The sequence below is a fragment of the Oncorhynchus tshawytscha genome, linkage group LG34, assembly GCF_018296145.1.
Source record: "Oncorhynchus tshawytscha isolate Ot180627B linkage group LG34, Otsh_v2.0, whole genome shotgun sequence".
Taxonomy (NCBI): Eukaryota; Metazoa; Chordata; class Actinopteri; order Salmoniformes; family Salmonidae; genus Oncorhynchus; species Oncorhynchus tshawytscha.
The window spans coordinates 3,993,685-4,011,369 of NC_056462.1; the positions used below are offsets into that span (position 1 = coordinate 3,993,685).

At 44.7% G+C, this 17,685-nt stretch overlaps 1 protein-coding gene across 1 annotated transcript in view; it reads right to left on the bottom strand.

The window, feature by feature from the left end:
* Nucleotides 1–17,685, bottom strand: part of LOC112231585 (F-box only protein 41-like) — a 134,202-nt gene that overhangs the window by 74,855 nt on the left and 41,662 nt on the right. The window contains exon 4 of the mRNA XM_042312104.1: nt 3,428–3,644. Within this exon, the coding sequence (XP_042168038.1) occupies nt 3,428–3,644 (217 nt within the window). The remainder of the gene's footprint in view (nt 1–3,427; nt 3,645–17,685) is intronic.

Below are 17,685 nucleotides of genomic sequence, written 5' to 3' on the forward strand. Positions count from 1 at the left end.
GTATGTGGGTGCTGTCTGAGGTTTAGGGATAATTAACTGTGATTGGACGAGGCTCTGAAAACATGACAGCTAATTGGCTGACATTAAGGAAGTGTAATCGGAGCTATCTGAAAAGAGTGTCTGCGTCCCAAAGGGCACCCTATTCTCCATATATTGCACTACTTTTGACCACCCTGGTCAGATGGTGTGAAAAGGGAGGGAGAGTTGGTAATCCACCTCTTTTACACCAGGAGCTGAAGATATTCAGGAGGCTTTGGGCGTGGGCCTGCCACATTTCCCTTCATCTTCCTTCCCTATTCCACTCACTTTATCTACCGTATAGGAACTCGCGCTGTCTCCCATCCCTCTACTGAACTAAACCTCTATCCCGCTCTCCTCCTCCCGCCCAATCCCTTCATCTACAGTACCATTGCCTTTTTTCTCACTACCCTCTGTAGATTCCTCCCCAACTCTCTCGCTCTTCTCCTCCCTTCAAGCAAATTCCCTACAGGGGCTTCCCAAATATCTCAGATGTACTGAGGTGTGTGTGTGACACACACACACACACACAGAGAAAACCATGTCTGGGCCCAGCGCTAGTGAAAACAGACCAGGGAGGAAGCAGGCAAACACCCATCCATCTCATCCATCTCAGAGAGACAGAGAGACAGAGAGACAGAGAGACAGAGAGACAGAGAGACAGAGAGACAGAGAGACAGAGAGACAGAGAGACAGAGAGACAGAGAGACTGACACAGACACCGAGAGAGACAGACAGAGACACAGAGAGTGACAGAGAGAGGAGGGGAAAGTGAGCAATGGCAGAGAGGATGGCCAATGTGCAGTACCTTTCTGGTGTCCGTAGCATGCCAAATGTCCTATAATATCCTAGCCATGGACACAGAATGCTGAAAACAACGACTCATAAGCACAAGAAGACAAACAAGATGACTACTGTGGATACAAATCAAGCCTCAAAAGCATCATAACACTGCTGCACATCGCTGTCTAACAGCCTCTTAACACAGATGAAGTGCAAGCCCTGTAAAGTGTTGACAATTTAGCCACTCAATTGAGCACTAATGGAGACTGGGGGTGGGGGGTCGCATCCCAAAATGGAGCCCTATTCTCTATATAGTGCACTTGTTTTGACCAGGTCCACATGGCTCTGATCAAAAGTAGGGCACTATGTAGGGAATAGGGTGCCATGTGGGACACATCCTAGCTGGGCTACATCAGGCTGGGTAATTAATGAATGAGCTTGATGGGATGCAGGTTGTGCATGGTAAATGGTAAATGGTGGGGAATTTGGCCGGTGTGGGAAACACATTCACTTAACTCCGTCAACTGTGTGAGAGGTCAGAGATGGGAGCGATACGGGGGGAGAGTAGAACGTGGTATCTAAGATGAATCAGAGACGAACTACTGCGCTATCACCTGACCTGGACAACTTGAGCAAGTAGAGCCACTGGTGTCTCCATGGAAACGATAGATGGAAGGAAAATGGATAGAAACTGGCCATCTATTTCTCGCTAACAACACTTGGATAAAAAAAAAATTGCGAATTGGAAACGGCAGGGGAGAGTTTAGTCAAATGTATCACAATGTTTACTTTGTTTCGGTCTATAATATGGCGGCATATGGAACCTGCTGGAATGTCACCATTGCCTCCTCTGTATGGATGTTTTCTGCATGTAACCAATAACAACGCAATATTTTAGATTTCAGATCCTATCTAAGGGTATGAGGAAATTCTGATACCCAGATACCAAGTGAGTCAGACACCACTGATTCCTGGAATCAAAATACTTGATCATCAGCTAAAAGCTATTTAGCATTTCAATTAAAGCCGGGTGCATCTCTATGCCAACAACATGGACAACCACTTATACCTCCGAGGTAAATGAAGATATAGAGAGGTGACATGACCAGCGGCCACACACACACACACACACACACAGCACGTAAACACACACCTCCTCCTTCACTGTCCAATTCCGCTATTCACAGTCCAACGCTCTCCCATTCTGTTTAATAAATATTTCACACATTCCCTAAATCGGCCCAAATCAAATTAAAATGCAGAACTGTGATGAGTCGACACGTATCACCACGCCCACCTTGCCTGTTTCTAATCGCCCAAGTGATAAGATGCATCGCGTTCATCTACACAGTGCACTGCTTTTGACTGGGGCCCATAGAGCTCAGGTCAAAAGTAGTGCACTATGTAGGGAATAAGTTGCCATTTGGATCTCAGACATAGTACAGTACAGTGGAGCTGGACCATCCACGTGCTAGGTTAGATTGTCCGACTGTCTTCATGTCACTCCAAAATCATTTTTCTTTTCGTCACTAATCATTTAAATTATACCAATATCACCCCCCCTCAAAAAAGACCCCATTCATTTGGACTGGAACTAAACATACCCCGTTGTAGAACCAATTATATAAGTGACTTACGTCATGTCGACTAACGACGCAGGGACTATATTAAGGAATGCACAACACGGGAGGGTGGTGGACGCTACATTGGGGAGGACGGGCTCGTGGTAATGGCTGCAGTGGGATGAGTGGAAAGGGGTCAAATCAAACATGGTTTCAATGTGTTTGATGCCAGTCCATTCGCTCTGTTCCAGCCATTGTTATGCGCCGTCCTCCCCTCCGCAGCCTCCTGTGATGTACAACTGTTCAAAGTAAAAACACACACGCAGTACATGCACACCGTCGATTAATCAGATACCCAGTTTACTTGACCAAGCGCTTCCTCTGGCTTATGCGAGTCCATCCTGGTTTTGTCCTGTGAGTCTACAGTCAATAAACCCGATGCCTATTCATTATTCAAGTGAAAAAGCTACTTTGACGAGTTGTCACTGACATCTGTTCCCCCAGACAGCGACGGATTTGCCTTCCCCTATTGGCTGTCCTGTCAATGTAACAACAGGAAGTGTCTAATTTGTGGCGATGCCATTGGCCCTGGTCTAATTCCATGAAGATGCATCCTTCCTTTGTCGCTTTGGAGTTATCAGATGCGTCGACCACATTAGATTGCCCTAGATTATTTAACATCAAGGAAGGGGAGTTTTTAAACAGGGACATTATCTGAGCCCCTATCTGGCACAGATCTAGAATCAGCTTACCTTTCCAACATTAACCATTAGGTATACACATACTGATCTGACCTCAGATCAGTATCTAGGTCAACTTCTCCTCCACTCCAGATCACCAGAAACAATCTAGGATCAGTTTACCTTTCTCAACTCTTAACCATTAGGCTCCCCGTGCACACATCTGACTTTGTTTGTCTACTACACGGCCAACTTCCTCTCTCCACTCCAGATCACCTGGCATTTGTTGCCCTTTTGGAGCCTGGCAGGCTACGGATCTAGAGAAATCAGCTTACCGTAACCGTTTGTGTAATCAAAAGCAAAACTGGTCTTGGATCAGCTCACCTGGCGTCCATTGTTGGAGCCCTTGTTGGAGCCGGGCAGGCTGCAGCGTCCCATGCTGCCGTTGGGCGTGGTCCCGCAGCTGCTGATGATCTGCAGCTGTTTCTCGGCGCGGTCGGCACGGTCCAGGAGCTCCTCAATGAACTGCTGCAGGCGCACCTTGGCGTTGGCCTCGCGCGCCGCCGTCTCCTGGAGGAACTGGTCTATCTGGGTTACCTCCCTGGTGAATCGGGAGGAGAGGAGACCGATGGTTACTGGCGTGCATAAACACACATAGGTTACGTCTCAAAAAGCACCGCATTTCCATCACACACACACACACAACAAAATTGTAAAGTGTTGGTCCCATATTGTAAAGTGTAGATCCCAGAAATGTTCCAATACGCACAAAAAAACATATTTCTCTCATGTTTTGAGCACAAATTTATATCCCTGTTAGTGAGCATTTCTCCTTTGCCAAGATAATCCATCCACCTGACAGGTGTGGCATATCAACAAGCTGATTAAACAGCACGATCATTACACAGGTGCACCTTGTGCTAGGGACAATATAATGACACTCTAAAATGTGCAGTTTTGTCACACAACACAATGCCACAGATGTCTGAAGTTTTGAGGGAGCATGCAATTGGCATGCTGACTGCAGGAATGTCCACTAGAGTGGTTTCCAGAGAATTGAAAGTCCGTTTCTCTACCGTTGTTTTAGAGAACAAAGCCAGCCCAGGACCTCCACATCCGGCTTCTTCACCTTCGGGATCACCTAAGACCAGCCACCCAGACAGCTGACAGCTGATGTCTGTGATAAAGCTCTTTTGTGGGGAAAAACGTATTCTGATTGGCTGGGCCTGGCTCCCCAGTGGGTGCACTCCTGCCCAGTCATGTGAAATCCATAGATTAGGGCCTAATGACTTTATTTAAAAATCAACTGATTTCCTTAAATGAACTGTAACTCAGTAAAATCGTTGAAATTGTGACATGTTGCGTTTATATCTTTGTTCAGTATAGTTGCGCTAAATTTGACCAGAGCCAAATAGGCTCAGCAGTCATGGACTGGTCTATCTGAGCCACCTCCCTGGTGGAGAGGCGAGGAGAGACACAGAATGGTTTGAGTACACACACACACAGACCAACTCCTGTGTGTGTGTGTGTAACAGTGCAACCTCATGAAATTTAGATAGATATCTGCACACTGATAAATGGTCCTGCAGTTTACTGGGCAACAATGAGCAATATTAACAGCAATATTAACTGTTGCAGTTGCATTTAAGTAATAACGCCAGAGAAGTTGGTATTTGGAGGATATAAAACATCAATATATCCTCCAACCACCGGGTTGAGGGTGTTATCACGTTTATACAACTGGTTTACCAACAGATTTAAATAACGAGTCATTCGTTCTAATGTTCCGTTGCCATTCTGCCTGGCAACGTTCTTATCCCTTGGTTCGTAGCTAGCCAACTATGGCTAACACAGTCACGTCAAAACAGGGCGGACAGAACAACAGCCAAGTAGCTGCATTTGCGTTTGTTTAAAGCTGTTTTCTAGTGACGTTTATTTGTCCTGACGTTCACAATGAGCTACTGATGAGCGATTTCATATGGAATAGAAAATGTGCTCTCTCGTCGGGACAATGTTCAGAGGAGCTAGCCAACTACACAGCTAACACGATCACTTCAAACTGAAGCTGGAAATAGAGCAAACTACAGTAGCTCTATTGATATTTCTTTGCATATATCCATAAATATTATGCCGATTCATGACTTTCGACTGGCTGAGATAAGATGTCTCGTCCTGACACGGTAATCCTGAAAATGGGACAGCGGAGATCAAATTTCAATATTGAAAAAGGTCGGAGAGACAGACAGCAAGGTTTATACAAATCTCTGCTGTTGCAAACCAAATGCTAGTCTAAAAGAAAGGGGACATGTCTAGATTATTTCTTACAGTGGAGATCAAGTTTATAAATTGGCTGGTTGGGCTGATGAGTGGATTACGTCATAGCCTTAGCTGGTGGTAACTTGCGGAATAGACACCGGCTGGAATGCGGTTTTAACCAATTAGCAACCAGGATTAGACCCACCCGTTGCATAATTCATGAATTTATAAACTGCAGGTTATTGGATGCGAGTACACTACATTTGCAACTAACTGGGCGACCTGGGAACATATGGGAAGAATGGGTGGTTTGGGGAATACAACAAAACAAACACACCCCACTTCTAACGGGAGGACAGAAACCAGATGGATAGGTGCACACATACCAGACCTGGGTCAAATACATAATGTAAAATACTGCACTTGACTTGGACCCAATAGAACACACAGTACAGTGGAGCTGGACATGAAGATTTGTGCCATCTTTAACACAGTCACACAGAGATACAAGACAGTTGAATGTCACAGAATCTCCTGCTGAGGTGCTACAGACATGTCTGGACTGTTAAATGCCAACGATATCCCCCCCCTCCCCACCCCCCCTCGATATCACCCCCTCCGGACCATTCAACAAGGTGACCCATGGGTAGAATCAATTACTCCCACAATAGCGTTATATGGACACTGATGAATCTAATTATAGGATCATATTAAGTACCGTAAGTGAGACCTTCTGGAAGCACACACATACCAGGGGGTAATGTTGACCTTAAGGTACCGTCTCTCCAAAACACACACACACACTCCAACACAAACACACAGGAGCCGACTGATTAATGCTATCGCACTCGCTGTCCCAGTTTTATACATTAAGTTTTATTTCCACACAGATACTGTATGACAGCTGAATCTTTTTCATATTTTGCTTCTCCTCTCTCACGCAGTTTTTTTTTTCTCTCCCCTCACTTCTCACTCCCACTTCCTCCTTCGTGGAGTGAAACAAGCCGTATTCCCTTCCCTCATCTCGTGTGTGTGTGTGTGTGTGCGTCTGCATATACCACATCTCTGTCCTTTCCAACACCTGCAGCCGCTCCTGTCCAAACAATCTCCTCAGAAAATCCAAACAAGACGCACACAAAAAGGTCCCACTATCGCTGGGCTTTGTCGTTGGTTCTTACGGGAGCAAAAGTGACTACTGTCTGAAGGTTAACGTTGCACGCTCCAGTTATGAATGCATCCCAAATGGCACTCTATTCCCATAATAGCGGACTACATTTGACCAGGGCCCACCGAGCTGAATAGGGTGCCATTTGTGATGCAGATTTGCCTATATTTCCACCGCTATTGACAAGTGTTCCGTGAAACCGGCACATGGACAATAACGGTTGTAAAACGTCCTATAAAAAAAGGTGTGACCAACCCTCCCACTCTGTCTGCCGGATTCTCTCTTTGCTCCCATTTTCCTTATTAGGATGTCGGTGGGCGGAGCCGGGAGGGTCGTCAGCGAAATGGGACACACCTGGGCTCGGGTGTGTCCCGGGGATAAATACACCTTTCCCCCCCCATACACCGAGGAGATCTCCACGCAGACACACCATCTTCTGGTTGTGGTAATTTGGGTCTTCCTGTTAATTTGTTTTGGCACCTCTCAACACCCCTCATTATCACCATCTATGCATGCATCCACTCACACTACTGACTGCACAATCCATTGTTACTTGTATATAGTTTACTTTATTTAATAAATATGGGTTTGTTATTTCTCTCCCTCTTTCTTACGGGCTATGAGCCGGTTCGTAAACAAAAGGAAGAGGCTAGACCTGAGAGATGTTTGGCATCTGGTGAAATTAAGTGTCTGTCTTTGGGGCAAAGACATTCCAAAATGAGATTATTCAGATTAGGGTTAGAAGAAGTGTTTGATCAACATGAAAGGCGTGTTTATCAAATGGGTGTGGAAATATATAGAGGTGATAAAGCTGGATCAAATGAACGTTTACACACACACACACACACACACACACACACACACACACACACACAGCGCAGTAGTTTGAGGTTTGACAATAGCGTCATCCTTTTTTTTCTTTTTTTTTACCTTTATTTAACTAGGCAAGTCAGTTAAGAACAAATTCTTATTTTCAATGACGGCCTAGGAACAGTGGGTTAACTGCCTTGTTCAGGGACAGAACGACAGATTTTTTACCTTTGTCAGCATGATATGAGGTCAGAGCTCATCTCAGGGTTGTCGTGTATATTTTAATCAAACTTCCAACCCGCTTTTGGAGACATTACTTCTACTCATCTCATTCATGCTGAGCAGGATAGAAAAGCTAATGAGTGACTCTTCAACTAGCCCAGAGAGGATTAACATTTTCCCTGTTGCTAAAATGGCTCCAGTCACAATACGAGCTTCTCTCTCCCCCTCTTCATTTCTCGCCCTCCCTCCCCCTCTTCATTTCTCGCCCTCCCTCCCCCTCTTCATTTCTCGCCCTCCTCCCTCCCTCCCTCCCTCCTTCTCTCTCCCTCCCTCCTTTTCCTCTCTCCCTCTCTTCATTTCTCTCCCTCCCTCCCTCCCTCCCTCCTTTTCACTCTCCCTCTCCCTCTGAATCGACAGGCACGAATGCAATCTCACACCTGCCATTTTGTATACCTATGGTTTGTGTAGGAGTGCATTTATGTTGTGTTCCAACAGCTTTCTGATGATTCATCTTCGCTCCCCCGTGTGTGTGTGTGTGTGTGTATATATATATATATTTATTTATTTTCACACTGTCTGCTTCTGTTTTCAGTGTCACAGCTAAAGCGATCAGGAGTCAGGCCTGCCATCACAGTCACCGCCATTCTCCCTTACCTCCAGGCAGTGGGAGGACGTGTCAATAGGGGTACACATACATACACACACACACACACATACAAACACACACAAAATAAGATTTCAGCAGCCACCCTCAAAAACATCAAAGAGGTCAATTTCAACACATAACAGATACAGGAGTCGAAGTGGCTGAAGCAGATTTTCCTCTATATTATGGGATGTGACGGGCGTCATCAAAGGAAAAGTGCACTACTTTTAACAGGGCCCAGGGCATGAAGTGTGCTATGAAGGGAATAGGGTGCCATTTGGGACACAGACAGAGAACAGAGGGTGACGGAGAGGTTGCTAAATATATACACGAATATATAATATGGTGTAATGAATAATCTGGTTTACACTGAGAATTGAATCCCCACTTAGAAAGTGCTGTAGGATTGTGGGTAGTCGGGGTAGTGAGTATCACAGTGTCTCCCCAACCTGGGAAAAACACACGCGTCCCAAATCCAACCCCATTCCGTGTATATAGTGTTCTATTTTTGTACTATGTAGAGAATAGGGTGCCATTTTGTCCCAGAGACACAGACTGGTAGTAGAGTTGGATTATACCGTTGAAGAATTGGTATTCATGATACATTGATCCAAAGATGATCGGCTTTACATTTCTTTTTGTTGGAATATATTGCATCTGTCTTTTTGAGTAGCCTTTTCTACTCACTTCATCTGGATATTCAAATCGTTGTTGTTTTTATAAATACACTAGACCGATATGAAAAATATTTCTAAAAATGACAGTCAATTGAAGGAATAGAAAAATAGAAATATCGAAAAATCTCCTTTTCAAGCACCGGTATCTTTTGCATGGTTGCAGTGAATACTTATTTGTAGTGGTCTGGTAGGTTGGAGGGACTTTGGAGGGGCTAGCACACAGAGGCACACACACACACCCCATCTAGTCTAGAGCAGACCCACCTGGGTGAGTAGAGGGAAGGAGAAGAGCGTGACCACAGATTGGATTAGAGGTGTGTGTTTGACTGATTGTACCAGTGGAGGTGTGTTCGACATGTACAGTAAGTGTGCTACACAGCTGATTCGAATAATCAACTAATCATCAAGCTTTGATCGTTTGAGTCAGCTGTGTAGCGTCAGAAAAATATATATATTTTTTTTAAATGCACCCTTTAGGGTCACGAGGACCGAGTTTGGGAAACGCTAATCTAATGCGTGTGCTCCTGCAACCCGGCCTCTGCAGCTATTATCCCACCAGATAGGTTTCACAAAAGAGCAACAAGGCATTCATCCATGACAGAGCCATCGTCCAGGAGTGCGTACACGTGTGTGTGCGCATGGGAGCACGTGTGTGTGTGTGTGTGTGTGTGTGTGTGTGTGTGTACCGGAGTATCAAACCGCTGAGGATCCATGTTTCCTGTATTTCACATGGCTGATGGCTCCTGGTTATTAACTAGCCACATCAAATACAGAGAGTCACTCGTCGAAGTCTTAGGGGCTAAACACGTCTGGGAAGAAAACGTGCTCGCAAATGTAATGCTGGAGAATATGATAAGAGTACAGTCAGCCGGATGACGTCGAGGTTTTTTCTAAAGCGTTATCGTTTTTGATGAAGATCAAAAAAGAACAGAAAAACGGGACTGCAACTCTTCTGCCCAGCTCACTGTTAAATGCATCTCAGTCCACGCTGGATCAAAGTGGCAAGGCTCAAATAAGACCTGGGGCTAGAGAGAGATACGCCAATCCTCTGGGAGTGGAGGGCTAAGGACATGCAGAACTGAAAAGCCTCGCTCTTCTCCCTCTCTCCCCAGAAGTGTTGTGTTAATGCACTATACCACCAGACTGGTGGACGGACGGCTCACTCTGCATAACTGAAGCTGAGTTTGATATTAGAGGGGAACAGGGTGGGTTTAAAGAGACACACACAGACATGCATACACACACAAACCTGCAGAGAAAGACGTACCAAAAGAGACACAGCAGGAAATCAAAAGAGCCAATAGGAAGAAGCAAGAGAGGAGACAGACAGACACCTCAGTAGGACATATACACGTGATGTGTCGGTTTCCTGTTGTCAACCTTAATTTTTTTTTAAACACACCGCTCTCTAGGCGTGACTCATCGTCTCCTTCCAAAACTAGCACCTCCAGACAGGGGGAACAAGTCGACAAATAAGCCCACATGTTCACACCGGCACTGGGGGAGTTGAAAACCAGGTCTCCTACAGTCTTTCCTGGGTCTTACTGTACTGGGACACTAGGCCGTGTGTGTGTGTACACGTTTTTACTATACTTGCGAGTACCAGAAGTCCTCTCAAGAAAAGTAACCCAACTAAAATTCACAAATATAGTAAGACATAGCGGTGTGTGTGTCTGACTGGCACAGACCTAGACAAGACATTGAGGGTGAAGTAGTACCAGACCACCTGTTTACAGGTTGGTAGGATGGCGCTACAGAGGACAGAGCTTCTGTGAATCCATGCTCTCTGTTCCTCACCAGTCCTCTCCTCTTCCATATGCTCTACCTGCACACACCGGCCTCCCACACTCAGTTTCCCCATGCAGTATATACACCATATAATAGACTTCCATAAGGAACACGGTGTCTCAGGTGGCTCGTCCTCTAGTGACACCTCTCTGGTTGTCCACACTACAGGGCAGATAAAAAGGCATGTCAGAGACATTCATATGGAGGGGAACTGAAAATGTGTGTAATTGCATCTCGACAGTGTTCGCGCCCCAAATGACAGCATTATTCCCTTCATAGTGGATTACTTTTGACCAGGGCCCATAGAAGTGCACTATAAAATGGAATAATGGTGCCATAGAGTACCAGAGTACAAGTCATAATACCCATAAAACCTAGCAGTCAAACAGGGAAATGGTTCCAAATCGTTTTTTCCCCACCATTTTTAGAAACACTTCAAATAAGGGATGTGTTTCATGTAGGCTTACCCTGGTGTAACGTTTTGTGTAGGCTTACCCTGGTGTAACGTTTCGTGTAGGCTTACCCTGGTGTAGCGTTTCGTGTAGGCTTACCCTGGCGTAACGTTTCGTGTAGGCTTACCCTGGCGTAACGTTTCGTGTAGGCTTACCCTGGCGTAACGTTTCGTGTAACGGCGTAACGTTTCGTGTAGGCTTACCCTGGCGTAACGTTTCGTGTAGGCTTACCCTGGCGTAACGTTTCGTGTAGGCTTACCCTGGCGTAACGTTTCGTGTAGGCTTACCCTGGCGTAACGTTTCGTGTAGGCTTACCCTGGCGTAACGTTTCGTGTAGGCTTACCCTGGCGTAACGTTTCGTGTAGACTTACCCTGGCGTAACGTTTCGTGTAGGCTTACCCTGGCGTAACGTTTCGTGTAGGCTTACCCTGGCGTAACGTTTTAATGGCTGTGTAAATCTCTCAGACATGGTGACTTATCAATATACAGTGCCTTCGGAAAGTATTCAGACCCCTTGACCTTTTCCATTTTGTTACATTACAGCCTTATTATCAAATGGATTAAAAAAAAATCTTCAGAAATCTACACAAAATACCATAATGACAAAGAAAACAGTTTATACATTTTCTCAAATGTTTATACATTTTTTCAAATGATTTACAAAAGTTCTCAGATCCTTTGCGGTGACACTCGAAATTGAATTGACCTCCGGTGCATCCGGTTTCCATTGATCATCCTTGATATGTTTCTACAACTTGGAGTCCACATGTGGTAAATTCAATTGAATGGACATGATTTGGAAAGACATAAACCTGTCTATATAAAAAGGTCCCATAGTTGTCAGTGCATGTCACAGCAAAAAGCAAGCCATGAGGCCAAAATAATTGTCCGTAGAGCTCAGAGACAGGATTGTGTCGAAGGTACAGATCTGGGGAAGGGTACCAAAACATTTTTGCAGCATTGAACCACCAAGACTCTTCCTAGAGCTGGCCACCCAGCAAAACTGAGCAATCGGAGGAGAAGGGCCTTGGTCAGGGAGGTGACCAAGAACCTGATGGTCACAGACAGTGCTTTAGAGTTCCTCTGTGGAGATGGGAGAACCTTCCAGAAGGACAATGATCTCTGCAGCACTCCACCAATCAGGGCTTTATGGTAGAGTGGCCAGACAGAAGCCACTCCTCAGTAAAATACACATGACAGCCTGCTTGGAGTTTGCCAAAAAGGCACCTAAAGACTCTCAGACCATGAGAAACGAGGTTCTCTGGTCCGATGAAACCAAGATCGAACTCTTTGACCTGAATGCTAAGCATCATGTCTGGAGGAAACCTGGCACAATCCCTACGGTGAAGCATGATGATGGCATCGTCATACTGTGGGTATGTTTTTCAGAAGCAGGGACAGATCAACGGAACAAAGTACAAAGAGATCCTTGATAAAAAACCTGATCCAGAGCACTCAGGACCTCAGACTGGGGGCGAAGGTTCACCTTCCAACAGGACAATGACCCTAAGCACACAGCCAAAACAACGCAGGAGTGGCTTCAGGACAAGTCTCTGAATGTCCTTGAGTGGCCCAGCCAGAGCCCGGAATTGAACCCGATCGAACATCTCTGGAGACCTGAAAATAGCTGTGTGGCAACGCTCCCCATCCAACCTGACAGAGCTTGAGAGGATCTGCAGAGAAGAATAGGAGAAACTCCCCAAATACAGGTGTGCCAAACTTGTAGCGTCATACCCAAGGAGACTCGAGGCTGTAATCGCTGCCAAAAAGTGCTTCAACAAAGTACTGAGTAAAGTGTCCGAATACTTATGTAAATGTGATCAGTTTTTATTTAATACTTTTGCAAAAATGTCTAAAAACCTGTTTTTGCTTTGTCATTATGGGGTAGTGTGTGTAGATGGATTCGTTTTTTCTCTCATCAATTTTAGAATAAGGTTGTAACGTAATAAAATGTGGGAAAAGTCAAGGGGTCTGAAATCTATATTTACCCCCCCAAAATGTAATGCTAATTAGCTGCTAAAGAACTACAAATCCCATGATGATCTGGATGAATGTGCCAATTTGAGGCAAAAGTAAGAATCTCTGGATTAACCATCTAATGTAAGCTAAATGTAGTAATGAATAAATTGGCTGCATTTCTGTAAATGTACCTGTTAGCAAACGGTGCTAGAGATTACGTGCAGGAGCTTGCAGGGATTTGTAGTCTTCAATGTCTACTTATGTTAATTAGCATGTTCAAATCTGATCGTAAATAGTCACTTTGTCCGAGAGAGATTTACGTGGTTATGAAAATGGCACGCCAGGGTAAACCTACACGAAACACAGCCCTTATTTGAAGTGTTTCTAAAATGTATGGTGGAAAAACAATTGGAACCATTTCCCTGTTTGATCGCTAGGTTTTATGGGTAGTATGACACCTCCACTGTGGGGCTCTATTTGCAGGATCTGTCTCACCATGCCAGGATGAAAGGGCACTGTGCGGCTGATATAATGCTATCGGGTGCTAGTTTCAGGGTCAGATACAGACCAATTTCATGTTGCCTTTTATACAGGGGTGCAAATCTCACCTGCAGAAGTCAATCTGCTTCAGCAAGAGAGAATGATAATTTAGGGTGCTTGGTCAAATGTAGTGCACTACAGTTGGTAGAGCATGGCGCTTGCAACACCAGGGTTGTGGGTTCGATTCCCACGGGGGACCAGTAGAAAAAGTACAAAAATGTAGGCACTCACTACTGCAAGTCGCTCTGTATAAGAATGTCTGCTAAATGTCATAAAATGTAAAGAGGGAATCAGGTGCAACTTGGGATGCATCCTGATTATCTATAAATAAAATGGAAGGCATGATTAGGACGGTCTTTTAAATGGAAATACAATTTGCAAGATTTGCATTCTTCACATGTATAATAATATAGATATACACTGAGTGTACAAAACATTAGGAACAGCTGCTCTTTCCATGACAGATTGACCAGGTAAATCCGGATGAAAGCTATGATCCCTTATTGATGTCACCTGTTAAATCCATTTCAAATCAGTGTTGCTGAAGGGGAGGTGAAAGGTTAAAGAAGGATTTTTAAGCCTGGAGACAATTGAGACATGTATTGTATGTGTGCCATTTAGAGGGTGAATGAGCGAAACAAAATATTTAAGTGCCCTTGAACGGGGGTATGGTGGTAGGTGCCAGGGCACATCGGTGTGTCGAACTGAAAAGCTACTTAGTTTTTCACTCTCAACAGTTTCCTGTGGGCATCAAGAATGGTCCACCACCCAAAGGACACCCAGCCAATTTGACAAAGCTGTGGGACACATTGGAGTCAACATGCCCCGACAAATTGAGGCTGTTCTGGGGGCAAAGGGGGGTGCAACTTAATATCCCTAATGTTTTACATACTCAGTGTATCTATTGAACTACTATGTGTTTTGCATTGCAGGGACCAAGATGAAAAATGAAATGTATCAGAAAGGATCAAGTGTGAGTATGTCACATGCTAATGTAAAGGACGTCACAATGCTTCTTAGCGAGTACCACTTCCTCCCGATTCGGCTCACACCGAGGCTCAAACCCAGGACCTCTGCCCTGCTAGCGCACGTGACCTCCCTCCTGAAGCGTCTTACCATTTGGCGCTACACGAAAAGCTAGCTGTTCAGTAGCACAAGGCTGAGGAGGATGTGTCGCACACCCCCATATGCTACTAACAGGACGATTTCAGACAGGGTACAATGCCTAATTAGTAATCATAGGATGTAAATGAATGTTTTGGTAATCAATGAGGTGAGCAGAGGACCAGGGAGGCCGGGACTAATGAGAATTAGACTTTGCTCATAAATCCGCTGCTAAATCACCTCCGGTTAAGTGGATGGGTGTCCAGTAGGGTCCAAGCCAGGCACCCTAAACTGTTATCACCTAGCTTATTACAATGTGTCTCACTGAATGCTAATCATTCCCTTTGCTGACCTACAGAAGGCAATTAGCCTGAATTGTAGCATTAGCATATTAGCTAACGATGCTAGCATGGACAGCAGCACATTCTATTGGGAAATGCTAATCATCATGCTAACACACAATGATGGAGTGGAAGGCAAAAGGATATTCCAGGGAGCATATTCCAACAGTGCTTTCTAAAGGAGATCATGGTATGCTATGACGTTGTAACAGGAAAAGAGTGTCATGCTGACTGAAGAATAATGATCCCGTGGAAGAAGGGAAGCGCGGAGGGCCAAGAAGGACAAAGGGATGAAAGCAGATAGAAATGTAATAGTCGCCAAACGATAATGATCTAAACCACTGCTGTTCATGGATATAAAGATAGGGGAAATATACATGAACAGGATCTAGTATCTATCCATCTAGGGCTAATGACCATGATAAGAGGGGCTAATGAATAGTCACACTAGCTTACAGCCAGCCACCCTCACTTGAGATGAGACAGACAGAGGGGCCATGTCCCAAATTACACCCTATTTAGTGCACACTTTTCTTTTACCAGGACCCTTGGGGGTCTGCATAGGGAATAGGGTGCCATTTGGGACGCACCCCTGACTCGCTCTGTACACCCAAGGGTCCAACAAGCCACAACAGCCACGATGAATAAGACACGGTCGGCATTCCAAATGGCATCCTATTCCCTATATATTGCACTACCTTTGACCTGACCCCTAAGGACCCTGGTCAAATATAGTGCCCTTAATAGGGTGCCACTTAGGACACAGACATGATCTTGTAAAGTGGTCCTGTTTATATGTTAATTATCATCACTGGTCAGTCCGTCTTTCATAGTTGTCATGATCACTGGTTATTAATTCAATATTATACAGCATTAATATTCATGGAGTGAAATAATTCATTAAAAGCCATGCATGACAGACAGATAGAAAATACCTTTTATAAATAGTTGCTTTGTGGTGTCGCTCAGACAAGTGACAAGCGCTTATTACGGATTCTACTTAGTCACCTGGATGGGACTAAGTAGATGTGTTTGTTTTACGTACACACACGCATATGCATGGAACAAATGCTTACACACCACACACACACACATATATATTTTACACACACACACAATCTATTGAATAATACTGAACCGTGAGAGAGAACATGTGGTACAGAGGGAAGGAGGGAGACAAAGAAAGAGAGAAGCAGCAGCCTGTCGAGGGTGAGGTGAGAAGAGAGCACTAGAATAAAGGAGAGGCAGTGAAAGAGACAGTGAGCGACAGATGTAGGAGGAGACAAGCTAGAGAATAGGAGGGTGCACGAGACCCAGGTAGCAACGAAGGACAAAAAAAAAAAAATGAGTCGGCCTTGATCATGTTGATGAAGCTCATCGACCTGTTTTCAAAGCCTTCTCTCCCTGAGGTCCTTGATTTCCAAGAAACCCTAATCCAGGTCCCGGTGCTCTACTATTGGATTGAGTGAATGTATTTTAAAATGTAGCCTACCTATCCCAAAGGACAAAACACATCGTGCTCACAAATGGTTAAAAGCAACGATTAGCCGTCCTGTCACCTCCGAGTAGAAATGTCGGCCATCATTTTCTATACATTTCCCGTCGATACAACATATAGAATCGTCACCGTATGTCGACACCCCGCAGGTTATCGCTAACACCTGCTGCTTTCAGACGTGAGTCTATGCGGTGCGTTTTGTCGTATAGAATGTCATCCTACGGTCAATAGTAGGGCCGGGACAATACCAGTATCGTGATACTCGTTAGTACGTGGCAAGGAAACTTCTTTAGGAAAACAGTTCCTAATGTTGGAAACAAACGTTGTTGGAAAACAGTTCCTAATGTTGGAAACAAACATTCCGAGTCAGATTTATCCACTTATTTTCCAATCTATAGCAACACAATATTTTATATACAGCAGTTTTTTAAAAAGGACTAGAGAGTTCTGTCTGCTTAGTGTTTTCATTTATGCCTTGGGAATCTTTTTTCCTATACTGGTATCATCACAGCCCTAGTCAATAGAATGCTTTGACAATTCTGTCAAATGAGTCAATGACAAAATCAAGACTCTCCTTTCTACAGATTCGTTATATTCTCGAATGCTAAATAATGGCTGAGGGATAGCGGGACTTCCTTCTCTGCTTCTGTTTGAAGCCTTGGTCTAATGGTTATTTTATGGTCTTATCGGATCGTGCTAATAAGGGTGAAGAAGAGGGGATATCAATGTATTCATCTGGTTTGAGTTTCCTCTTCTGATTCTGAAACATGGGGGGGGGGGAGAAAGGGAAGACCTGATCTTAATCACCTGGTGATGGCAGTATTCACACATGCCATCTTGCAAGCTCACATCAACACCTAGAACCAAGACTTGAGCTAACGTCATTACGACACGGTCAACCTAATTGGAGAGGTGTGTCGGAAGTCTCTCCATTGCGCCTGTCCTCTTGCTCATGCTCTCTTCAATTGGTTTCTATTCCCCACTCACTCACCTCTTCCTCTCCCCAAAGCCAAGGACCTGCAAATCAAACCCTCCATCATCTAAACTCAGGCCGGGGTTCATTATCAATCCCCTAACTTCCTGGTTTCTCCATATCTATGCTCAGGGCTGTAACATGCATTTCTCATAAAGTGACTTCATTTTGTGTCAGTGCCTTCGGTTGAGGTTTAAATTATTCATCTTTA